General features: G+C 34.5%; 1 protein-coding gene across 1 annotated transcript in view; it reads left to right on the top strand.

Moving 5' to 3' along the window:
- The window catches only part of EYS (EGF-like photoreceptor maintenance factor), a 1,117,601-nt gene that overhangs the window by 647,052 nt on the left and 443,182 nt on the right, over positions 1-27,367 (top strand). The window contains 2 exon segments of the mRNA XM_087817245.1: positions 20,959-21,149; positions 24,733-24,824. Of these exon segments, the coding sequence (XP_087673371.1) occupies positions 20,959-21,149; positions 24,733-24,824 (283 nt within the window).

Genomic DNA, 27,367 nt, shown 5'->3' with positions numbered 1-27,367 from the left:
AAGAGGTTCAAAATGAACACATTTCTTCAATTAATAGAGGCTTTTTAAAGGAAGAAAAAATATATATTTCCTTTTTCACTCTCTGTGAGTTAACTACATCACTTTGGATACACCCAGAGAGCTCCCGGGGAGGGTTTGTACTGTTCCATCACTTTGACAGGGCTCTCCAAACGCAGAAGCAGAGAAGCAGACGTCTTACTTTAAACAGGAGCGTTAATTTACCATGTGTCCTTCTGTTATTCATTCACATATTAATGAAGCGGACCTTCATAGAGCATCTGAAATGTAACACGTATTAAGGTAGCTTGTAATCTAATGTCCAAGGCAGACATGCAAGGAGTTAGCTGCAAGTTAAGGCAGTGAGCGTAGTAGGATAGCATGCGCAGCGGGCGGTGAGGGTGCATTAACCGCTGTGTTCGGGGAGCTACTGAAGCGTTCCTGGACTGTCATAGTGAGTTTCGTTTTAAAAATTCAGAGCAGTAATGTAAGAGGCTTGCAGAATGAGGGAGGGTTATTATTACTATTCTCATTTTAAAGAAGCGGAATTAAGGGTTAGAGGTTTAGGTGAGTTGCTTGGCGTAACAGGACTAATAAGTGGCAGAATGGGCCTAGGATCCAATCATGGTAATAATTGACTGGAACTGAGTGTTTAGTGTGTGCCAGAAACTGTGTTAGGTACAGAGTGTATTTTTCTCATTTAATATTCATAGCAACCTATGAAGTAAACCCTATTTGTGGAATATGTTGAGGAGCAGATGAGTGATGAGTTGGAGGAGTCTAGATATTGTCTAGATAATAGATATGAGGAAAGTTGACAAATTAAGAGAAATATTGGGAAAGAGCGGTAAGGATTGTGAACACAAGAATGCCTTTGGTAATTCAAAGACAATAGTATACTATTGACTTCATCACAGTGTAAAAGAAAAAAGAAAGATATTTGCAAATCCATGTTTTCTTACCTGTTTTTTTCTGTTGGCCATTGCCTCATGGCAGGAGACCCAAGGAGAATCAGCTGAGTTTGAAAGCAACTGTGGCCATGCATTGTCCTGAGCGCTTTGCTTTGCTTGCACTTGACTGTGACCAAACAGAGCCGAATGCGTTAGGAGAGGTACAATTGGGACAACACAAATGCTCTGTTATTTTGTAGTTGAGGATAATTGAAGTTTCCATAAAGTAGTCAAAGCTTCACAGTTATTAAATTGGATCTAGATTTTCTGACTACAAAATTCAAATGGTTTAAACACGATAGGAGATATTTTGGGTTCTGGTCCAGAATGGCTCCATAAAGTGAGTACAGTGGTACCTCGGTTTTCGAACGTCTCCGTTGATGAACATTTCGGTTTACGAAGCCCTAAACCCGGGAGGAAATGCTTCGGTTTTCGAACCCACCTTGGAAGTCGAACAGGCCACGCAGCTTCTGCTGAGGGCAAGATCCTGAGGCCCAGCTGTGGGCTGTTGATTTCTTGGTCTGCGAACGTTTCAGAACTTGAATGGGCTTCCAGAACGAACTGCATTCGAAAACCGACGTACCACTGTATCTCAATTAAGTGAGTTGTAATCTTTTTGCAGGTGGAGGGTCTTGCCTTCAATTTGTAAAAAATGCAGTATTTGTGTAGTGTAATAAAGCCACGTGCAGTAAAATGAGGGATGCATGTACTTACTGCTCCTCTTGAATATTTATGCTACATCTTAACAAACACTTTCTGCTTCTAATGCCAGTTTTCAAAACAGTCTATTCATGAAAATCTACCACATCAAATTAATTCTGATGAAACTGATAATTAACTATGACCATCAATATTAATAGCAAGGAGTGAAAATAGTTATGATCTGTGGTTCCTGCCATCATAAAGTGTTCAAATTTATAATTAACTTGATAAGCTTCTAGAATACCAATAGGACTTAAGAATCCTTTTTAAAGCGTTCTCCTATATTTATTCTATGATTCTAAGTAATAATCTTCATGTGCAAAGAAAAATAATTGGAGGTTGAGTGGCTGAGAGTGGGAAATACTTGTGCTGTTTCCTAGTTACCTGACTTTCTAAAACAGGGAAGCAACCTCCCATGGTATCACATGTGTATTTTCATTGTACTTTAACAATAGAAAAACATTATTTAGTATTTATGCTAGCCTTCATTAAACAAATTATGAATTCATATGTAGAAGTCACCAAAATATCAGCAAGTAGTCTGTTAATAAACAAGGATAAGTTTAAAATAACTCACTGCAGTGGGAAAAAATAGCACATTGACAGATCTTAGCACTCTCTCAGAGGGGAAGTTAAAAGTATAATTACAGGACTAAGGCGGAGGGCCAAGTTTGAAATCTGATTGTCTATATGGTACCATAGATCTGTTAATATGTAACATATTAATAGGTAACCTGATGTGTAAAATGGTTCTTAAGCCATATTTTAAAGGTTTAAAAAATGATGAATTGCCCCATTTGCAATATAACTTCTAATATTTCTGCTATGTGGTTGGGATTTATTTATTGATGAGAAGCAAAGGATGTTAGAACAGCAAAAATGTTTTTAGGAGCTAATCTTTAATGGCAACAAGATGTGAATAAAATTAATCTATTGTTATCTCTTCAAAACAAAAAGTTTGAAGGTCTCTCAAGTTGGGGGGGGGAAGCTGAAAGTGGACAATATGGGAATATACTTTAGAATTAATCGACGCTGCTGAAGTAACTCCTGATAAGTAAGTGTTGCTTGATAAGTGAGCTATTTTGACCAGGTGAACAAATAATTGGTTCTGGTAAATTGACCTGTAGGAATATCCTGAGGCAAAAAGTGAAGTTATTTATTGCTTTATAGTCTTATCTTTCCAGCACAGAGTTTTTCTGATAATCAACAACTAAGTCATGTTACCAAAGGTGTACTATTATGTCATCATGGGTGCACGGGTGGCCCCATCTAACTTATGTTGACACAGGGGTCCCATTCTGGCTGGTGTTGGGAGTCCCAGAGGTCCTCTTTTATTTACATGGTCTTTTATTTACTGTTTATTTTTGTTAAAATGTAATCTATATAATCATATTTGTGAATGTCCTAGTATTTACTTATAAGTGACATTAGGATTCTGTGTTGTTTTTGTAATCATGAATTCTTAAAAAGTCATATTATCAAGTTTTTATTCATTAATGCTTTAATGTGTCTTTTGAGAAACAATTACTGACTAACCCGTGTGTACCAATTACTATCATTTCTATTTATTCACCTTAAAATAACTACTGATAATAGTATCTTATGTGCTGTGGCATTGGGTAAATATTTCTCATTCAAATACGCTATGAAATAAATATGACACTAAATTTGATAACACTTGGACTTTTATATTTCAACCTTTAATCCTCCAAACTACATGAAGTTACAATAAGATAAGTACACCTAGAGTTTTATTACAGTTGCATCTTCCTCTTTTATTTTAGAAACTTAATTTTCTTCTATATCTTCTTTTGCCTGATAACTATATGCTCACTAATAAAATACATACTCAATAGTAACTACTATCACAATTTTCTTTCATCAGAATAAATAGTAAGAAAAAAAATCAAGGCTCAAAATTAATTATTTCTTATGGCAAAAAGTGGGCTAAATAGTACAATTGTAACTGTAATTCATAAAATTATACTCTTTCATCTTGTATGGGATAGAAAAATACTTTTAGTTAAATTCCTTCACAAAAGCATGATTATTAAATCAAGATAGTATGTGTGTGATTTCAGGATGTCATTATGACACATTAAGCTTGGTTGGACCAATGATAACAAAATTGCTTCATTGAAATTACGGTGGTTTTTAGCTGTATCTTCCTTTTTAGCTCCTTTTCATTATGTCTCATTTAAAACTCACAGAAGCACTATTTATTTAAAATAGGTGTCAGCATGTAGATTAGTATTTGAGAAGTACTATGGTTCTTTTTGATGTGTCTGCATCATATTTAAATATCTCCTAATTCAGCCAAGACAGCTTTTTTTCCTTAATTTTTTGCTGATGAAATATTTACATGGTTTACCAAATTCTCCATAAAGTTACCAGTAAACAGACTTAAATGTATACTTGGCATTTCCTAGAAATATAGGGTTGGGCAAAAGTAGGTCTGCAGTTGTTCATATGGAAAATAATATAATAATCAATAAATAATAATAATACAAGAATAAACTCTGTATTGTACATACAACTGTACATACTTTTGCCCCACCCAGTAAACAAAATCTGAGTTTGATGAGTCGTTGATGACTAAATGTGTCTTTTCAAGTCAAGATGAAGGGAAAAGAGTACTATAAACAGTCTAAATTTATTGAACCAAATATGGACCTATGTGTTTTTCTGATAACTTCCTTTTTCGTCACGGCATACCTGTAAATTAATCTGTAATGGACTTTGTCAAGACCAGTCTCACATAATTGGTGGGAACTGACTCTCATAGATTCCTCACTTCTTTCAAACAGAATTTTATAATAATGGCAGTGACATCAGCAGGACCATTTTTATTTGGCCTCTGTTAACAGTATCACCAGAAGTGAAGGCTTGTGGGCACATAGAATCTTGTCTGAAGCGGATTCTCATATTTTTATTCAGTTTTTTCATTTCCTTCAATAGTGAATTCTGGTATCCTAATCTAATCTAATTCCAGATACACTCGAAGTGGCACAGTCTGGGGAGCAAATAGAAGCTATTTAAGATTTCATCAAGGAGGAGAAACAAGTTTTGTTTTTTTCCCCCAAACGATAGAAGTTAACCTCTGAAGAGAAATATCCAAGTAGTTAATGGGTGAAACAATTCTCTGCTCATGGTGGGCACTCAGTCTGTCACAGCTGAACAACTGAATGAAAGAATGAATGTAGTGAATGAATTCATTTACTCCAGCAAAATGAGTTAAAAATCTCCTTGTCTAGCAACTTTGGAGAATGATTCTCTATTTCTTCTGTCTCTGAACATTGCCTCTTTTGGAGACTAAGAAGTAACAGCTATCAATATGTTTGTTAGTTTCTCAAGGAAGGGAGGAGATCCTAGTGAAGGAGAGAGGCCGAGCCCTAGCCTACGGGGAAGCTGTATTGCAATAGAGCTAAAAGGTATTTCTTGTCTCCTTCCAAGATTCCCTGTATTCACAGGAGCTTTAGAAAACGATAGGGCCCGACCGGACATGGCTCAGCGGTTGAGCATCGACCTGGGATCCAGGCGATCGGGGTTCGATTCCCGGTCAGGGCACATGCCCGGGTTGTGGGCTTGATCAATGACTCTCTCATCATTGATGTTTCTGTCTCTCTCTCTCTCCCCCTCCTTTCCTCTCTCTGAAGTCAATAGATATATTAAAAAAAAAAAAGAAAATGATAGGAAGGTGAACTTGGAACCAGTTATATGTGAGCATTTTAATCCCTGTTTAAGAAAAGGAGCAATGCATCAATTTTGCATGTGAAGCTAATGAGTTTTGAGATTGAGTTATTGAAAAGTTTGAAGTCAATAAGCCAACTTTAACACGAGTTATATTAATTTTGTTATTTAAACTTCTTTGTAGTAATTACATGTTTTTAAGAAAACCTCAAAGATGTGAAAAGAAATACAACAGTGGAGAGGACTGGAAGGCAGGATGTACTATGGAGAAATGACTAAGAAAAGGAAACAGCTGAGCGATTTCGTGTAAGAGGCCAAAAAGATGTCAGCAAAAAGTTAGATAGTATAGACCAGCTATTTTCAGCCTTTTGGCATCTCAGTGGCACACATAAACTAATTACTAAAATATAACAGCACACCAAAAATAAATTTTGTGCCAATCTGGCAAAAGAAAATAGGTATAATTTTGATTCATTCACACTGAACAGCTATTGTGTTGGCTGTTATCATTTTTTTATTTGACAGTCTAAAGAAAAGGAAGTCAGTGCCCCTGACTAAATAATTGGGTATTGCATGTTTTAAAAATTCTTGAGACACCCCAGTGTGCTGGGGCATACCGGTTGAAGATCGCCTGGTATACAGCAAAGGAACTAGCAAAATATTTCCACCTGCACCAGATTGGCCCTTTTCATTTCCAGACCACAGCTCTGCTTCCCAAAATAGATACTGAGATATCTAGGACTTATGCCAGTGCAATGTGTGGTATAGGTAAAGCAGAGTCCTCAGTCAAATGTGCCATTTAAAATTCAGACAGATTTATTTGGAGTGAAATTGCACAGGGAAATCCAGTCACTCAGGTGGCAAACTGATGGTAGCATAGCTACCATCCTCTTCCCAATTTTCAAGTTTTACTTTTTTAATTGTTTATATTGCATAGTGTATAATACAACAAAGACTTACACCCTACATAAATAAAGAATAACAAATAGAAGAAAGAACTGTGACTACCATCTATTCAACTTGTGTAGGAATTCTTTGAACTCGAATCTTAAAATTTATTATTCTACTTAGGTTTTGTGATTTTTTTCCCCCCCAAAATGCCTGGGTACTACAAACTGTACCACTTTAAAATAAATTCTAGTTTTGGTGTTTCCTCCTGAATGTATATAATTATACATATATGTTAATACATGTAGAGTTCACTATAGATAGTGAATTTAGTCTGCACACACAGATTTTGGTTATACATTTTTAAAATTTCTTTCTCTTTTTTCCTCAGCACTATGGTCAAAGACTCATTTCTTTGCCAGCTTTTATAGGGCAAGTTTATTTGTAGCTCCCTCTTGGAAACCAGTTTAGATGAGGAATTTTTTTATCCCCATTCTTGAATGGGACTAAACTTGCCTTTTGTATCTTGCGCCCCATTTGATCAAAACTGAAGTTGAACATTTCCAGAGTTCCACAGAGAAGGTGAGCCTTCAGGAAGATATCTGTCTTCGTTTGTATGGGTTCCAGCTTCCATATCAAGGTTGGCCTCTCAAGATTCTTTTTCAGCTCAACTCTGCTTTTAAAGTGTTTATTAAAATATTTTAGCTGGCATATTTGATTTTTTTCAGCAGTAGGTACTTTAGGCACACCTAGCCCCATATGATCTCAGAATATTTTAAGGAAACAGAATTTGATTACTCAATTATGACACTTTCTTATTAGAATTAGCAAATATCCAGCAACTCTGAGAAATCTCTATCATTTTGTGCTACATTTATTGTGACACCGCCTTTACAATGAACACTGCTTTAATGAGGAGCCAAAACAGTTTTGATTTGTATTTTTACATTTTAAACCAAGCTATGCATCTAATTGTATAATTCCCACCTTCCTATAACTTCCAAAAATTGAAAACCTTAATTTAGTAGATATATTCATGGACTCCAACTGGCTTCACAATGTTATATGAAGCCTTGGATTAAAATATATTATTCCAAGGCAATAGACTCTAAAATGTAAGGATCAGCCTGCAGGCAGCTATAGCCTAAGTAATATTTGTAGATGTAGATAGAAAGTAATAAAATGTGTCATGCTGTAGAATGCTTCCCTATAAGGAGTTCAGCTTCTACAAGCTTAAAATATATTGAAAAACGATTTCAACAAACCAAAGATCAGGCTGTAATAAAATCCTGATGGAATGAGACACAGTCCACACATATTTAGGATGTACCTTTAAGACTAAAATTGGGAATTAACTATACTTAGATGAAATTCTGTAGCACAGTAAAGAAGAATTCTGTAGCCTTTCTAACTGAAAGGTGTATATTAACAAAAGTTAGCATTCCAGTTATAGATAATGAATTAATCACAAGACTTTACATGCACTTCTTCCTGAAACCTCACAAATCATGAGTAAAATATATTTTTAAAGTAGAAATCCATTAGGACAAAGATAATGATAGAGGAGAAAACACACATAAAAATGTGGAAGCTGAAAAACAATTGGTCAAATGGAAACAGACTAAACAGACCTGAGAATTTGGAAACTAAAATTTGCAGTGTGAAAATTAGAGAAATATGGTGACTCATAGCACAAAATCTGCAAAAGCCTCTGTAAATGGCAACACTAGATGACTGGAAGTGTGAGTAAAAGTAGAGTAAAAATCCTACTAGTTAAATGTTTTAGAATTGATACATTTTTCACCAAATGGCGTATGTGCTGACATATCCAGCAGTCCTTGAATGAAATTGGACTAATTTTTAACCTTAATATGTCAGGACATCCTGCGTAAACCACTGAGCCCGCAGAGATGCACAAGGACGTCCAGATGGCGAGAAGTTTCAAATCTTTACAAGACATTTTTCCAAGGAAATTCATATCTTTATTCACTAAACTTTATATCACTCAAATTACATTAAGTTAATACATCTTTAACAACTTTGGAATTAAAAGGATATATTTTAAGTTACAGCATAAAATTGTAGGCAGTTAGGCATGAGCAGAGCAAGGACAATGGGTTAGGTACAGAAGGTCACCTGGGTGGAAAGCCCCAGGTGCCTAGCAAGGGACAATTGTAAGGTGGGACCTTGCCCCCAGGGTGACCTTTTCTCCCCTAGCATGTTGCTAGTTCTGTGGTAGACCCCCCCCCCCCCCAGAGGAGGAACAAGGGAACCAGAGAATAGCCTCATTAAGATTCCCATACAAGCCCTAGTACAACCATTCCCTTAAGTATTAAGCCTTCAGGACAGTGAGGCTATGATTTGTATCAGATAATCTGAGGAACAAAGCCTCAGGTCTGTTGACCAAGGAGACAGAGTTTTGGTCAAACTAGAGATAACATCTAGGCCTCATTTGTGTTTCAACTTCAGGCCCAGAAAAGCAGCAAGGCTAGGTGGGGCAATGCCATAGCTGACATCAGGATGGGCTGCAATGACTAATGACCCCCCTGTCCTGGTGCTGACCAATTACTGAAGACCATGACCCTGAAAGAACACACCTGAAAACTTGATGAATATTCTACTGAGAACCTCCCCTGGGACCTCCCCTAAAATCCCTATCCTGTGAGGATTAACAACAGCAAAGCCCTTAGGACAGAAAAACCCAGTTCAGCTCTCTCTAGAGTACACCCAAGGCTTTCTCCCTTTCTTTCCCCAGGCACGTTTATCCTTGCTTTCTTTCCACTAAATTCCAAGGGCCCTTCTTTTGCCTCTGTAACTTGTTTCCTGAACCCACACAGCCCCCCTGACTCACTTCTACTTCTGTGACTTTCTAAATAAACTTTTGCTTGTATTTGAGTCCTGGCTCTGAATTCTTTCCTAACCAGAATTCAAGTACCAAAGTTGCTGAACCGAGGTCCAATTGCCAATAAAATTCTGGTGCCATTTTGCAGCTAACTAAATTAGTCCTCAATATTGTGAAGTAAAAATTTGTTTCTTAATACTAAGGAAAGCAGAAAAGTTAAGTGATTATTATAATTTTGGTACATTCTAATAAATGACATATTTAAAATGCTTATTATAAGCATTTAGTTACTTTTAAAATATTTTATTATTCATCCATTCATTTACAGGTATAGTATAAATAAATGATCTAAAATATCAATATTTTTCTGGAATGAGAATTTAATTGCTTTGCCTAATAGAGGACAACTTAGCTCTTTTATTCAATAGTATGAGTTCCAAATCATTTTTCCAAAATCAAAATAGAATGAACTTTCCAAATATGTGCCCTGAAAAAAATTAAAACATGCCAAAGATGTAATTTTGTGCCCCAAATTTGCACAATAATGACCTAATGAACCCCCACTCAAGTCGTCTGAATTCAGATTCAATATTCCCACCTTTAGAATTATTGTTCTTAACCAGATTACTTTTCAGTAATATAAATGTGTTTTTGTTAAACCACTAAAATTTCCATAGTCACTGTGATAGTGGGAGGGGCATGTAATAAGAATACAGCCACAGTTGTTTAATAATTATTCAGCCTACTAATTATAGATAAGAGGTTTTCTTACAGACCCTGAGAAACTGGAGGATGTGCTGCAAGAAGAAAATAGTTTTCAAAGCAGACCAAGAACAGGACACACTTTGACTTGTTTGCTGTGCTTGGACCCTGAACCCCACCCCCTTAACTCTCACCCTCCTCTGGGAGTTGGCCTCCAGAACGCTGACCATTCTCCGGCCCCAGGAACGGGCTAAGTTGTTTGTAACATCATAGATGGTTAGCCACCTGGTTAGTGGACTTTGAGCTCCTGGAAGACAGACCTTCCCCTCCCCCTTTTTTTATTTTTCTTTTTAAGTATATTATTGATTTCAAAGAGAAGAAGGGAGAGAGAGATAGAAACATCAATGGTGAGAGAGAGTCCATTGATCAGCTGCCTCCTGCTGGGGACCGAGCCCGAAACCTGGACATGTGCCGTGACCGGGAATCGAATCTCGATTTCTTGTATCATAGGTCGATGGCTCAACCACTGAGCCAAGCCAGCCGGGCTCCCCTTTTCTTGTTATACTTACAGCTTGCAGCTGCATGCAGTTATCTTCTCCCTAACCTGTATATAATCAGCCAGCTGACAGAAAAAAAGGGAGAGCAGAATTTCCAGGGTGACCGACTGCTGTTCCCATTCTGCCGGCAGTATTGGAATAAATGCTCAAATATGATTCAACCCTGTCTCTGCTTAATTTGGCTCAAGTAGTGACAGGCGACCCCAGACCCCTTGTGTCCAGTTTCAACTGGAATGTAAAGAAACTAAGGAATAATATTTTCGAAATCGGTCCAAGGCAATAAACTGTATTTCACATGCTTTTTCCTTAACTTTTCATTTATGCCATCCCTGAGATGGTTACCATATATGAATCCCTGCCACTCTTCTTTCCTAATCCTCACTTCCCTGGCTGCTCACCTCCACCCTGGGAATGCCACTTTTTTGACTTGTAAACCCTGCACTCTCACAATGAAAAATATATTCTCTTTATTTCTCTACTCCATACTTCATCCCAAAAGGACTAGAAGCAGCTTTAAAAGTGCCACATGGTACAAATAAGTGAGGAAACTGGACATACATGTGTGGTTTATGATGACTTTTTAAATGATGAATTTTCATTTCAATAGAAGGCATACTAAAATGAGTGTGGCCTGGCGGTCTTAGAGTTTCCTAAAGCAGCTATTATTTTTTTTAAATCCTCTCATTTGTTACACCCGAGGAGAAATGTTCACATGTAAGGATCATTCCCATCAGTAGACAAATTAAAACGGCTTTGTGTGTGTATGTTTATGTGCATAGTTTTATATATATATATGGGTGTCTGTGTTGTTAACCTAAATTGTGTGGAGGCAATAATTAAGCAAAACAAAGAAAAGTGTTTATTTGGGATTAAAAGAATCACAATATTCAGGTAACAACACAATGTCCCTCTGGGGAAACAAAAGGAGGTTTGCATACACCATTCACAAAGAATCTTAATTGGTGTTGTCAGCAGAAAGTTAACTTTTGCTAAATGTGATTGTTCACTAACGCTCTCTCTAAATAAAAGTCTGTCTGTGTGAGTTGTAGGTGTTTTTGCAGCATTCTGGAATGTGAATGCTTTTGCCCAGTTCAAAAGTTCACATTCTATGTGGTAAGAATATGCATAAAACCCATTTTCTTAATGGCCTCCTGGCTTAATTTTAAAGCTTCTTAACATAAGTGACTCCATTTTATTTCACATTTCACAGTGTAAAAACATCTAATCTATACATTTTTACTTGCATAGTCTACCTCTTATCTATGTATCTGTCTCACAATTTTGAGAAGCATGAGCGTGTTTTTCTTCTGCACTCTTCCCTGTGGTCAGCTGCTGGTTAATAGCAAAAATTAGCCTTAAACCTCTAATAGCGTTGACAAATCAGGTGAATAGTTGAAAATTATATTTAATTAAAAACTAATGGCTAGGAATAAGGTGAGATGTGGATAATCTCTATTAACACCTCTATTTCTCTTCTTATCTATCAGTAAAATCTGAACATTGTGAAGAATTAAAGCTGATAATTGCCAAGACAGCTTGAGGGTGACAATTAGACTATAGGCATTATTGAAGTAAAATAATAGATTGTAAAATAAAGTACATGAAGAAAAAATATTAGGTAAGGAAATATAAAGTATTTATGATTCAATTCAATTACATTTGAGTGAGGAATTAACTACTCAATTATTTAAGCATAGATAAAAATATTTTACTTTTGAAATGCTGCCCCAAATATGCAGCAATATATCTGGAAAATTAAAAAAGGTGTTTTTAAGTTTTATTAATTATAGCATAAGTTATTGTTACAGATCATTTGGTTATGTTGTATAAAGGATGGTACTGGTAGTAGCATTTGTTGTTTTTTTTACTGGAAATTAACAAATAGTACACTTTAGCAATTCGTTTTTTATAAGTTGTTAAATCGCTACTTTAATCTCAAATATATAGTGGGCAACCATTACAGTCTAAATCTGACGGCTCCTGATGAATATACAGTATGCCATGACTACTTAATTTTTATCGGTGCTGTGTCCTCTAGTCTATTATAACGATATACATTGACGAATAAAGTTACTCAACATAAATTTTTACGTATTTTTGCTTTTACTAATTTTAGAAATAGGAAGTGCAATTTGTCAGATCCATAAGAAAAAATATGAACAAGGACTTCTCAGCATTGAAACAATGGGCCCATTCTAAATTTGCATGAGAGTCTTTCAGGAGGCTGCTAGATCCAAGAAAAATCCCCAGACAACTGTTTTCCTTTCTCTGTATGCTAATTGGTCAAGGGGATGCAAAGTTTAAGAAGGTAACAGAGGTTTCCCGGTGCTGCCACATTCTCATATCTCTGTGCAAATACATTTTCCTCATGAAATTATATTTTAAGCAGTGGGTAGATTTCCAGCCTATCTTTAAAAGACCATATAGCCTATAATAGTTCTTAAACATTAAACAGCATTAGGAGGAGAAAGAAAAATTATACATGTCATCTCAAAGATTAAATATAATTTAATTTCAGAGTACATTTATTAATTATTTATTATAAACTAGCTAAAAAAATAACAATTATTTATAAATTACTTTAAGAAAAGAACAGCACTCAAAAACTAGATAATAAGCACTTTGGAGCCCATTGAAAAGTTGGGCATTATCATGAGGGTTCTGCTCAGATCTGCTTAACGTGTTTCAGACCTTTCTAAATATATGCCTCAGAAAAACATAGAGCATATGCATGTAGTATTTTAAAAATACATTTTTAAAATTTATTATTTTCATCACCCTCTTGTAGGAGGTTTCTTTCCCAAATACAGACTGGAGCAAATACTTTATCCAGCAATTGCACATGTATTATAACAGATCAACCTTGTTATTGCCATTTTATTGATGAAGAAACTGAGGGGCTCAAGGAGGTTAAAAGCTTTATCTAAGATCCCAGGATTTTAAGTGATAAAGTGCATAATTAAACGCAGGAGTTCTAACTAAAGTTAGATCTGTTGCAATAATTACAAGTTCATAATAGGTGACACCTAATTTTATGGGTAACGATGGGGAGGTAGAGAAGGGAAGTGACTTCGCTAAGGCAACAGTAAGTGACCAACTAAAAAGGAAAACTAAATCTTGCAAGTTACTGCTTTGTCTATTATAACTTTCTGATTCCTGATTTGTACATTAAATGAAACCTTTGTATTTATTTTAGGATGCACAATTCACAATGTTATAGCTTGATACGGAATTTAGGTGATAAGTAAACAAAAACACTCTTCCAGACTTCCAGAAACTAGATATAGGAATTCACATTGCTCAATTTATTAATGAAACTAAGTAAATTTTTAGTATGAAAATTAAAAAGGGAACCATGAAAAATGAAAATTCAGCGGCAGTCTCAACCTTCAGCATAGATATCTGTAAATATCCTAAACGTGATTTTTTGCAAATGTAATTCATATGCGTACACACATCATAAGCAAGTGGAATTTATTTATCTGATAAAATAAAAGTTTAATATTAGAATAGCAAAGTTATTCACAATATAAATATACCAATAAATGAAAAACTGATACAATTTTATATTAAGTTCTGCTAAAAATTTCAGTGAACTACAGGATAAAAGGAAAAGTTTTGTGTTTTTTTTTCTTTATAAACTTTGGTATCTTTTTTGGTGTCCCAAACAGCTCTCCATTTTCCTTCCCAGCTCGCATTTTGATGTTGTTTTATTGAGGTATAACTGACATGCAACATTATATTAGTTTCAGGTGTACAACATAATGATTCCATATTTGTATACACTGCTAAAGGATCGCTACATAATCCCTAGGAAGAAGAATATGCAGGACTTGCCCAGCCCAATGTCGGCACTTATAAAGCTCTACTATTTAAGTCAGTGTTTGCTCAGCTCGGCTTTGACTATCTGTCCAAGGACATAGGGTAATGATCCCAGAAACAGACCCCATGCACAGGAAGGACAGTGCATGGCAGAACTGGAAATGCAGATGAGCAGAGAAGGATGGCTGCTCTGTAAGTTACCTGCAATAGTTGGTGCTCCACATTCAAATTTTTCTTTTCCTCTCCTTGTAATAAGGACATTTAAGATTTTCCCTCTTAGCAACTTGCAAATATGCAATACTATATTATTAACTATAGTCACCATGCTGTACATTGCGTCCCCATGATTTATTTAACTTATAACTGAAAATTCATACCTTTTGACCCCCTTCACCCATTTCATCCACCCCCGTTCCTCTTCCCTCTGGCAACCACCAATATGTTCCTGTGTCTATGAGCTTCCTTTATGAGTTAAAAGGTAACAATTATAAAAGAAGAGCAAAACATTGTACTCAAAGGTGAAAGCTTAAAAGCCTTCCCTATAAAATCAAAACAAGAGAAACAGTCCCGTTATCATTATTTCAGTTCATTGTTTTTCCTGATGACCCTAGGCCATGTAATAAGAGTTTAAGAATTAGGAACAAAAAAAATATTATTTCATTTATCACAGGTTATATAGTATTATTTAAAAAATAGGAGAGTTCAACAAGGTTGCTCAATATACAACAGTTGGATTTCAACATACCAACATAAGTTAAATATATAATGTTGCAAAAAACTATTTAAAATGGCAGTACATCCCTAAGGTTTCTAGAAGTTAACCTAATATGCATGGAACCTTTATGAAGAAGTTATAAAACTATATTAAAAATATTTTAGAAACCCTAGTTAAATGGAGACATACTATGCCCATGTATAGGAAGATAAAGTATCACAAAGACACCAATTACTTAGTTTTTAATACAAAATCAATGGAATTCAAACCAATTTGTAATAAGAATTTGTATGTAATTTAATAGGATGTTTGTACATGTAATTGATTCCAATATTTATATCAAAAGGCACAGGGCAAATAGTAAGCAACATAATCCCTAGAAAGAAGAATATGCAGGACTTGCCCAGCCCAATGTCAGCACTTACAAAGCTCTACTATTTAAGTCAGTGTTTGCTCCGCTCAGCTTTGACTATCTGTCCAAGGACACAGGGTAATGATCCCAGAAACAGGCCCCATGCACAGGAAGGACAGTGCATGGCAGAACTGGAAAGGCAGATGAGCAGAGGAAGGCTGGCTGCTCTGGGAGTTACCTGCAATAGTTGGTGCTCCACATTCAAAGACAAAAGGAGAAAGAAAGGATTGGAAAGATTCTACACAGAGTAAAGACTAAGAAATTATATCATAGGCACCTGGCAGCAAAAAGTGCTTTTAAGCAGGAGAGTGGCATGATCTGACTTGTAGTTTGAAAGAGTTACTTCTGTTCCTATGGGTGACTAGTAAAGGAATTTTCCCAGACAATTTATTTTCACTTGCTGGTAAAAGGAAAATATTGTGATCATACGTGTTGTGCATCCTTTGCAAAAGATTGTTAATTGCTTTCAGGAAAAAGAAAATTACTCAACGATTTGGATAGTAGTCCTCTTTCTGCTTTCCTTGCAATCATCTATTTTCTTAAAATCTGCCTCTGTAGTTCATATTTGTTATACATTTTCTTTTGCTACACCGAAAAATCTCTGCCAATCTTAAACTGCATACTCTTGCTTTCTATTTCAGTATTGTTTATTTTGTAAACTTCCTTTTTGTGGGTGCATTAGACGATTAATACATGCTCTAAGAACTGTCCTTGACTTACAGTCCAATCTGTGAAAATCTGTGAAAGAAACGTATTTCATAATTTATTTTGAAATATGCTTGTTCCCACAAAAGCATTTTCAAATACCATAAATCTTTAAGTTGCCAGGAAACATGTCAACATTTTAAAAAGCCTGAGTAAAGTATTTAACAATACCTAGCACATACTCAACAGTGGATAAGTGTTAACTTTTCCCCCTTCTTTATTAGCAGATATTAAGTTAATTGATATGAATTTAAATGGGTTATGTAAAGATGGATTTTAAGCTGAATTAAACACATTTTATAGAACGTGGAAGTATAAAGCATTAAACATGGAGAGTATTTTGTAATAAATCCAAGCTCTTCTTTCTAGAAATAATACAAATGAAGAGAACCAAGTCACAGGGAGTTTTTCTAGCTAATAGTTGTTGATATGCTTATTGGTAGAATTAAGAATCAAGACTCATTATAGTTCTCTTAATAAACAGTTAAGTAAACCTTTCAAATTATATTATTATTTGTATTATATGTATAGTCTTCTCAAATTGATTCTTCATTTAATAGAAAATTGTGCATACACACATCGCAAATGTCCACTATTACTTCATAGATATAACTTCTAACATGTGAAATGAACAAAGGGCCATTTTGCATTTTATTTTTAAAAGTGGATTACTTTTTAACATTTAGCTAGGGATACATACTGTAAAAGCAGTATATGTAATCACTCTTTATTTGGTGATTACTCATGGATTACACTGATACTGATAATAATCTACTAGAAATAGGGTTAAATGATATACATTTTTAAACTATCTAGTCATCATAGTTATCAAACTATCAATCTTGTAGAAAAGCTTGGTGTTCAATTATTCTCTCGTAAGATTCCAACTTTCACATTTAACCTTATATATAGAACACTAACTATAAAAAAATTCTGTTCTACCCTGCTGGGTGTGGCTCAGCAGTGGAGCATCAACCTATGATCCAGGAGATTGGGGTTCGATTCCCGGTCAGGGCACATGCCCAGGTTGCGGGCTCGATCCCCAGTAGGGGGCAGGCAGGAGGCAGCCGATCAGTGACTCTCATCACTGATGTTTCTATCTCTCTCTCTCTCTCTCTCTCTCCTTTCCTCTCTCTGAAATCAATAAAGATATATTTTAAAAATATATATATACTCTTCTCTAAAATCTATTTAGTATTTTCTGATATTCTAATCAAGAAATACAAAAAAAAAGGGCTCAAGATTTATCATAAGCTAAGAATCCTTTTCTTTCTCTATGTATTTGTTTTATTAAAAAGAAAACGTGCTATGGAGTAATTGTCCATAACATCAAATAATTGAATATTAGATACATTAGTTTCATATTGATTGTTCTCATTTAAATACTTATTTATTTTTGCCTAAAATGCATTATTAATTTCTTCTAAAGTATATTTTTTTCCTTATTTTTCCAATCTAGTTAAAATCCTTCTTTGTGCCGAAGGAGAGGGCAGGGATATTGACTCCTGATTTTTCACTAAAACATGTTGGAAGTTTTCTTTATCCACATATAGTGGAAGTGGCGCTGGATCAGTATGCACTAGAAATTCAAATAATTATGTTTCAAAAAAATTTTGGCAACTGCCCATCTAACAATAACAACCAAATTTCAAGTAAAAGTTTTAGTGCTGAGACCCATCCTTATGCTCTGTATGTGCTGTTAGAAACAAAGGCAAGAGTCACCTCTCAGAAGCAGTAGTGGAGACAGGAGCTGGCAACGAAAGTTAAAGTATCTGCTTTGGGCATGTAACTGAGCATTTTGAGTCTTTGAATCCAACAGTCAGATATTAACTATGAAGTAAGTCATAAATCTAGAGGTGTACGGGGTTTGATTTTCGAGGGACTGTTCCCAACAGAACACCAGTTGTCCGCTGTGAACCCATCCCCGCAGGTCTCTGGGGACTGACCCCATCTTCATCTTTAGGGGAGGGCCTCATTAGTGACCCAGTTCTAGCCAGTAAGCTGTTAGGAAAGGTCCATTCTGTGCTTGGCAAGGCTCTTCCTTCCTCTTTTGAATATATAGGAAACTGGGGACTGGACACAGATGAGGAAGTATGTCACTTAAACTACCACGGGCCACTTATTAAATCAGGAGAGAAGCAAGTCTCAGATTAAAGCTCACGTCGTGAGTAGCAGAGAGGAGAGACAGAAGCCTGGGTGTTTTAGGAGAAGGTGGCTGACCTTTTGCATACACAAACATCCGTTTGGAAGCCCACCCTATTGAACTTGTTGGTTAAGCCACTAAATTATTTAGTACTGAAGTTATTTGAAATTGGGCTTTCTGGTTATTTGTATCAAAAGCATACAAACTCTTTCAGAGGTATAATTAGAATATGAGGGCATACAATTGAGATAAAATTTCTTCTATTTGGAAAAATGAAAACCCAGAGGCAGAAACATATGATTTAATTAATTCTAGATAATTAAAAATGTATGGAATTATTAATATATACTAGCCCAGCAATTTTCAACCTTTTTCATCTCAAGGCTCACATAAACTAATTACTAAAATTCTGCAGCACACCAAAAAATATTAAATTTTTTGCTGATCTGAAAAAAAATAGGTGTAATTTTGATTCATTCACATTGGATAGCTGTTGTTGTGCTGGCTGTTGTCTTTTTTTTTTTTTTACTTGACAGTCTAAGAGAAAAGAGGTCAGTGCCCTTGACTGAATAGTCAGGCACTGCATGTTTTGAAAATTCTTGCTGCACACTTGTTGAAAATTGCTGCACTAGCCCATCATTACTGGAAATAGTCTCTGTGCATTTCTTCATATCATCATTCTTTTTATTTGATTAAGATTTTTGCTAAGGGAAGTGTAAAATAGAATCTGTATTCATGTATTTGCATAAGAAATACTACAAATACGGCCTAACACTATACCAAATATATCCTGATTATTTTTATCCAAATATAAAAATATAATTTTCCAGGTACATTTAAACAAAAGCAATTATATTTTTCATAAGAGATAGTAAGTGGTTTCAGATGCTTAAGAAAATCAGTTATTTGGGATAAAATAATGAACCAAATATGTATGGCTGGATTGTATACAGAGCACTGGTCACATGCTAACAAAGCCACTTAATTTTTAAAAATTTCATTCATATAAATATATACATTAAAAATAATGAAATTAAAAGAGCTTTCAAGTTAGCTAATGTTGATTGGACAATATATTTCTTTCTAAAGCATTTAAAACTATATAGTAGTTTATTTCACCAATGTTGGATGTATTCATGTTATCATATTAGTCTTTGAAAATATTTTATGCTCTTTCATATTTTGAACTTTGAGTCAAGTGGATATTTGACTTCATTCCCAATTCACCCAAATAATTTGGAAAATTCACTTTCCCAAATTATTTAGTGTTATGTGAAATTCTGTTGTACCATACCTTTAAAATTGGTCATTAAAAGTTTACAAGGAAGAGAATTATTTAAGAGTCAAAATCTTTGCAATAATGTTTTCAGATTAACATCAGGCAAGAGGCCCCCAAAATGCTTCCCAACTCAAACATTCTTTGATTCTATAGTTTATTTTGAGGAGTTACCAAAAAATTAACTACTGCCTACAGAACAAATATATAAAGTCTAATGTCTCAATAAGTGACTGGCCCTGATTTCTAATTAAAGTTTCTTTAATAAAAGCCGTTGAGTTGCTTTCAAAAGACTTTATAAGGCAATGTCTGTTTCTATCACAGATATAACTACTAAAACAATTAGAATGTCAAAATTAAAAGCACAGTGTTAATATTTTCAATTTTTGAACCACCTTTTTTAATAAAGTGCTCGATTTAAAAAAATCTGCTTTTTTTGTCTGCAAAGTACAAATGTTTTCTGGTAATATTTTGAGCCTTTTTGTTTATGGTTTAAAGGTAAAATTTCTTTGAGGTTTAGCTAATTATTTTCTTAGAGATTCTATACAAGTTTGAAAATTTACCACAATGAGTATTTCTAAACCTTTATTGAAAAATTTTAATAAGAAAAATATTCCACATAGAATATAAAATCTATAGAAGTTTTAAAGTAAATATTTTTAAAATATCTAATCTTGAGGGATAGCAAACTAAAACTTACAGTTTCATGAATAATCTCGTCTATTAATTATAAAAGAATAAACAATTTGGACGTTTTTAAAGAGAGAGAATCGGTGTGCATGGATGTGTGTCCCAGAAGGAGTGGAAGGGAGAAAGTGAAAGAAAGGATATACTCAAATCCATTGTTACAGGAATATCAACCAACAGGAATCAATTTTGTATTTATCAAAGAAAAGTAACTTTTAATAATATAAAATAACGTCGTATTGAGAGAAATAAGCTAACTAGGTTTCATTTAATCATATATTTATAAATTTAAGAAATTAATTGTCAAAGTATTTTGCTCAAAATATTTTCATATTTTACTTGAAAGATTAAGGCTAATTAAAATATAATAATTCAGAAGGTAAAAGAAAAAAGAAAGAGAATGAGAGAAATTTTTAAAGAAGTTCAGATAATATAATGTAGTTACAAAAATGTGGGAATTCCTTTAATTCCTATAATCTCTATCAGCACTCAATAGTGACCCAATCAAATTAACAATAATGACATAAATCATAATCTCATATCAATACCTTATACATGCAGTAAGTGACATTTTTAGAAAATGTTCTATTTCTGTTGGCCTCTAACATAAAATCTAAGTAAAAGCACTATTAAAAATTAATCCTCTAGATATCCCTGCCTTCCACTGAGATTTGATTATACTTAGAAATTATGACAAACCACTGTGACTATGGCAAAGGTAATAGGTGCCTAGGCTTGTAACAGGCAGGAAAGAGTCAGGTGTGAGCCATTTCAGTGTACGTTATGCTAATGTTAATAATGTGACACCCAACTATTGAACATTCTATTCCAACCTAAACTGCATTTTTTTTTTTTTTTCTGATTCCATAGATTTCAGTTGTGTTTGCTATTATGGAGATTCCTACCTAGAATTTCAAAATATATTTTTAAATCCACAAAATAACATCTCCCTAGAATTTCAGACCTTCAGCTCCTATGGACTCCTGCTCTACTTCAAGCAAGACTCAAATTTAGTAGATGGATTTTTTATTCAATTATGTATTGAAAATGGTACTTTACAGGTAAGCCATTAAATTTATTTAATTTAAAGTAAATTTTATGAATTTATTCTGATCTTTCTTTAACTGCTCATCTTTCTGAAGTAATATAGCCTATATACATAATTTAGAACAATGACCGATACCATAAATAAATGTCAAACAGATATAAAAGATTAATAGTAGTAGCAGCATTTTTATACATTCATTTATTTGTTCACTCACTCATTGAACATTTATCTGTTACCATTCATTTTGCTAGGTTCTGAAGATTCGATGGTAAATAAAACACACTTTGTTCTCCTTATATTGCTTCCAACTTATTACAAATAATAATAGCAGGTGAAACCAGAGCAAGAAAGTAGAATTATGTAATGAGTAGGGTACTAGAATAAATCATCAAACATCAGAAAGTTTGTTGATCCCTGGCCTGTAGCATTTTTCTTAACTAAGACCAGAAATTTCCATTAGTCCTATAATAAGCAGAAAAAATATAGAGACCAAATATAAGAAATAAAGCAAACATAATATTGAACATTGGTCATGTTCAGAATGTTTCCTCAGCATGTTTTTCTGCTGCTAACTCAACTGCCTAACCAAGTATCTAACTCTGCTAGTTCCTCTCACCACTGTGGACATCTCCAGTCAGAGACATTACAAGGAATATCCAGAGACTTGATATTGTGGGTGAAAATATTTTATGACATATGGATTAGGAGACTTCTTTCACTTTCAATGGATAAAAATAAATTCATGATAGGCTGAACCAAGACATTTAGGAATTGTAATATGTAATGGGTGAAGAGAGGTATAGAATTTCTTTTCTTTAGAGTTTATGACAAGGAAAGGATATATATTGACATGTCTGTAATAATAATTACTATCATTTATTGAATTGAAATGATGTGTCAGGCTCCATCTTAGAAAGTTTTATTAAGATCATGGATTCTAGAGTTAGACTGTCAGAGTTTGAATCCCATCTCTGTCACTTAAGAGCTTTGAGACCTTTCAAGACCCTTAAGGGCCTTGTGCTTAAATTTACTCATGTGTAAAAAGAGAGTAATACAAGTTGTTGTGAGGTTTAAAACAGTAAATTAATAAGTATTGTTAAGTAAATGCAATACAATGAGTTAATAAGTAAGGCATATAAACACCTAGAAGAATGCCTGTGACATATTAATCAAATGTGAGGATTATTTTCTCTTTGCATCTCACAAGGATCCTGTGGACAAACTAAGGCTCTCAGAGCATTTGATATTATTACACATGCTCTTCAATCTTTTAAGGGTGGTAGATCAAGAATTTTTAATCTGTTGTGTCAATATAAAATCTATCTTCTTTTCATTCACATCACTGCTTCCTTGTAATGACTTAAAGGAAATTTCAGCATTATTTTATCTTTATGATTTTAAGATTTTCCTTGTTCCCCTATGATTTGCAGACTATGCTCCAATTTCCTCATCTACTTTAAAAGTATAATCATATGAGAAATATATTTATACATTACAATTTTAACAAAAAGACATATTTGTGGTTAAACTTTTACAGTGATCATAATTTAAGGCCTACTCAAATTCTAGAAATGCAGAATTGTCAGTCAAATTATTTTTAGGAAATTTAAGCTTTAAAGTTCTATTTATCAAACTTAATTTTTAAATATATTTTATTGGCTTTTTTAAAAATATATCTTTATTGACTTCAGAGAGAGGAAAGGAGAGGGAGAGAGAGAGAAACATCAATGATGAGAGTCATTGATTAGCTGCCTCCTGCACACCCCCAACTGGGGATGGAGCCCGCAACCAGGGCATGTGCCCTGACCAGGAATCGAACCCCAGTTGCCTGGATCCTAGGTTGATGTTCAACTGCTGAGCCACGCCCGGCCGGGCTTATTGGCTCTTTCTAATATCAAGGATGTAAGTAGATACTTCCACAGTTGGGACTCAAATATCAACCCTCCAACTTATTAGCTATGTCACAAATCACTGTGTCTGCCTGGCTGGGGGCAAATCACCTCAGTTCCCACCTCTGTTTAGTGAAGATAATAAAAGGATAATTCCTATTTCATAGATCTTTGTTTGTTTTTACTTTTGTAAGAAAACAATTAGTTGACACTTGTAAAATGCTTTAAAAATCCATGATAACAGGGTAATCAGTCAATAGCAGCAAATTCTATTTTTTATACAATTTTAAAGGAGCTGTTTATAATAAAAAAGAAACTCAAACTTAATAGAATTGCCCATTAAATATTTTATGTATGTTTTAACTTTGACATCCCTGAAGATAATAGAAATTAATAACTTAGTAGTACCTGAAAAATAATTTTCTTAAGTATTTTAGCAAATTAAGGAAACTACTCTACCTGCACACACACATTGTTGGTCATTAAAATTATCATTTAAGCATAAATAACTATCTTAACTAAACAGCATAAATGTCTGAGTGTTATACATAAGAAACAAATAAATTAATGCCTATGCTGTTAAAAATATTAAATGTATTCTTTAGTAACTTTGGTTGTATATGGACACAGGGTAAAAATTCAGTAAACAAACACTGAGTTTCCCTTAGTTTCACATGGCTTGAGGAAAATGTATAACCAAATGTTATGTAACTTATTTTCTGCAAAGTGCATGGAGGTATATTTGGGTGTTTTTTAAACTTTTGGAAGTTTTCTTAAAGTGAACCAGAGCAGATAATTTTATAAAGGAAAGAAACCTTTTGCAATGCCCAAATATCATTAAAAAATTAAAATACATCGCGTTATATTTGCCTTAGAACTACATGTGAGAAGATTTAAATATATCAATTTAGTATAGCTGGATGCATAGGAGTTATGAAACACTACCCAACTGTTTTTCTTTAACTTACATGTGGGTTACAGATATCTTATAGAGATGATAAAGACTATAAAGCCTTTTTTTTCCTGGGAAAGTATAGTCACAATATAACCAATATACATCCAGGCACATGCTGTTGAGAAGAGTGGGCTGCGCAGTGCAGCCCACTCATGAAATTCCCAGAGGTGTCAGCTCAAACATACCAGTTATAGACACGATTTGTCCCTTTTAAACTATAACTCATTTGGGCCAATTAGCAACAATCCTACAAATGTCCATAGGCCTCCTTAAGCCTTGGAAAACTTAGAATGTATGGTTAATTTTCATAGTCTTTAAGTTTTCCTTCCTGTGACATTAACATCACCCTCTAGATTGTATTCATTGATCTTTACATTGCCCAGTTGCTAATATCTAAGGAAAATTACCAATAATTCTTGCTCCCTGCTGGCAGATGAAACTGTCTTTCCCAACAAGGTTCCCCAAAATACTGGAAAAGAAACCAGAAGTGTGTCTGTGTGTGTGTGTGTGTGTGTGTGTGTGTGTGTTATATTTGTATGGTGTACATATGTATGTAATATTCATACATTTATGTGTTTTAATTCTAGTACTTACTAGTTGCCTACTTTGAGCTGTCATTTCTCTTTAAGTTTTAGACTCTTGTCTCACTAGCACAATAAAAAAAAAAATATTGGTGAATTGTAAAGTCCAATGCAAATATAAGATGTTAGTTTCACACTGAAAAACTGAGGAAAAACACTTTTTTCCCATAGTACCACTTTTTCTGTGCTGGTGAAGCAGAATTGAAAAGCATTAACACTACTATTAAAGTGGATGATGGAAGAAAGTATTCACTGCTTATCAGGTAAGATACAGTTATTTTCTTTTCCACTTAATCTTATAAGTAGCAAAGACTTCCTCTGGGTATTGTTCTTGCCATCTGAAAGTGGAAATTATCCTGATTAGTATTCACATGCACTTGTATGTGAATTAATGTTTATCAAACCAGTCTGCCTTTTCTTTATGCCCTTAAAATAGTACTGGGGAAAAGATGTTGTAAGGGTTATATGACCAACAAACAAGCAGATTTACAAAAAAGCCATGAATGCCTCCTATTATTTTCTTGGAGTCATGAAAACAAATGGGTATTTCTTTTGATATCAAAATAAAATATATTTACTGTAGAAAATTTGGAAATCCAGAAAAAAACATAAAGAAGACAATTAAAATGATCTATTATACCACAATCAAGATAGAATAATTAGCATATTATTATATTCCTAAAAGCTGTGTTTGAAGGTGACTCTGTTCACAAACTTCAGGTACGATCTTGCCAGTGTGATAAGTGAAAATGACATTTGCCCTTCATTTGCCTTCTTCAGTTTTTAGTAAGGTTTAGATTTTAATATGGATTTAGTACTCTTTTGTTATGTGTTTTGCCTCTCCCACCTTTAAAACATACCACAATCCTTATCCAGTATGTAGACTGAAGCAAATTATTTGGTTATGAGAATAGATTATTTTTTAGTAAAAGTTATTATTTATTTAAAGCCAACAAAGAAGAAAGTAAAGTGGTCAAAACAGAGACTGGGAAAGAAGTTAAAGGAAAGGTTTTAAGGAAGTTCTACCTGCCTTAGAACAGAACTACCTAAATCCTGATGTCTACAATACAGATTCTTAAGAAAATTGACCAAAAAACAGCCTGTTGTCAACAAAACTGAGGCAAGGCCACATGACATATACCTCTCCTGACTACTCAAAATGCGCATGAGCATTTCCAGACCTCTGAGGTCCTGTTTTAGTAAAGTCTCGCATTTTTTGCTTAACTCAAGATATGGGTACGGAACCCTTAAATTTTTATTTTATTTTATTTTTAGCATTTTAACCTCTTGAGTAAGCAATGTCAGGGGCAGTGCACTGTGGGAAACGCTAATCTAGCCGAGGTAATAATTTCGCTGGGAAGAGACTGCCCTTGGAGGAAAAGCAAGTGTGTGGGCATTGGGGCAGCAGTAGGAATCATATCACAAAAGACATGCTTTAGCTCCTCAAAAGGAAACAAAAAGACAAATGAGAGGTGATGGGGGAAACGGGTGCACCAGAAGAGGCTGTTCTGGGCTGGGGTGTGTTGGAAAAGGTTTAAAGAGCTAAATGAGCCCAGTGTGGCTCGGTTGGATGTCATCCCAACACCAGAGGGCCACAGGTCTGATTCCCGTCGGGGCATATACCCAGGTTGCAGGTTTGATCTTTGGCTGGGCCACATACAGGAGGCAACCGATTGATGTGTCTCTCTCACATTGATGTTTCTCAAAAAAAGCATTGATGAGTATTAACAAATAAGTAATAAATAAATAAATAAGAACACAGCTGTTATAGTTACAGTTTATTAAACACTAATTTTGTGTCCACTGGTAATCTATTACATATATGAAATTTTGTTTCAAAAAGCAAATTTAATTATCCACATTCCAAGATGCAAAACTGAAAGATAAATAGATTAAATACAGACAATAACATAGAAAACAGCACAGTTCCAAGGCCACTCTTACTCCAAAACCTATTAATAACTTTTAAATCATGAGTCCTGTGACCTATGCTATAGAAAATATAATTTGATCTCTTATTTTCTACCCTAAAGAACTGCTGTATGTTCAAGATAAGATAAAATATATGAATTATAAATTACCTGCCCAGTAAACAAAACTAAGAGCAGCAAGTGCAATATTGATTAGCACACATTAAATAACTACCATGCTCCGGATGCTTTACAAACACATAACTGTATCTAATCACCGGGAAACTCACAATGCCCATTGTATTGACACAACCTGCCACAGGCTATGTGGTTTAAACAGCAGAAATTTAGTCTAAGATGAATGTATTGGCAGGGTTGTTTTTTTCAGAGGCCTCTCTCCTTGGCCTGTAGATGCTGTCTTCTCCCTGCGTCTTCACATCATATTCCTCATCGTGGGTCTGTGTCCTAATTTTCTCTTCTTATAAGGACAGCAGTCATGTTGGATTAGAGTTCACCTAATGATCTCATTTTAACTTATTATTTCTTTGAAGACTCTGATTTCAAACACAGTCACATTATGAAGTACTGAGGGTTTGGACTTCAACATATGAATTTTGGGGAGACATAATTCAGTCCGTAACACTCATTTTGCACACTTGAAAGCTGAGACTCAAAGAAGGTAGACTACACATTGTTCATTAGTCTGTGGGAGGGCAAGATTAGAACCCAGATCTCCTGCCTTCTGACCTGATCATTTTTTCTATTGTAACATGTATAGTCTGTGTTTAAAAGTGACAACATATTATGTAAAGTGTTCTTTAAAAAAACATTAAATATGAAACACTTTTTAAAAATCTCAAAAATACCTGTTTTTTCACTACCCTTATCACATGTCA

The sequence above is a fragment of the Miniopterus natalensis genome, chromosome 5, assembly GCF_054644295.1.
Source record: "Miniopterus natalensis isolate mMinNat1 chromosome 5, mMinNat1.hap1, whole genome shotgun sequence".
Taxonomy (NCBI): domain Eukaryota; kingdom Metazoa; phylum Chordata; class Mammalia; order Chiroptera; family Miniopteridae; genus Miniopterus; species Miniopterus natalensis.
The sequence above is the reverse complement of the archived record's forward strand: the minus strand, read 5'-3'. Positions and strand labels throughout refer to the sequence as shown.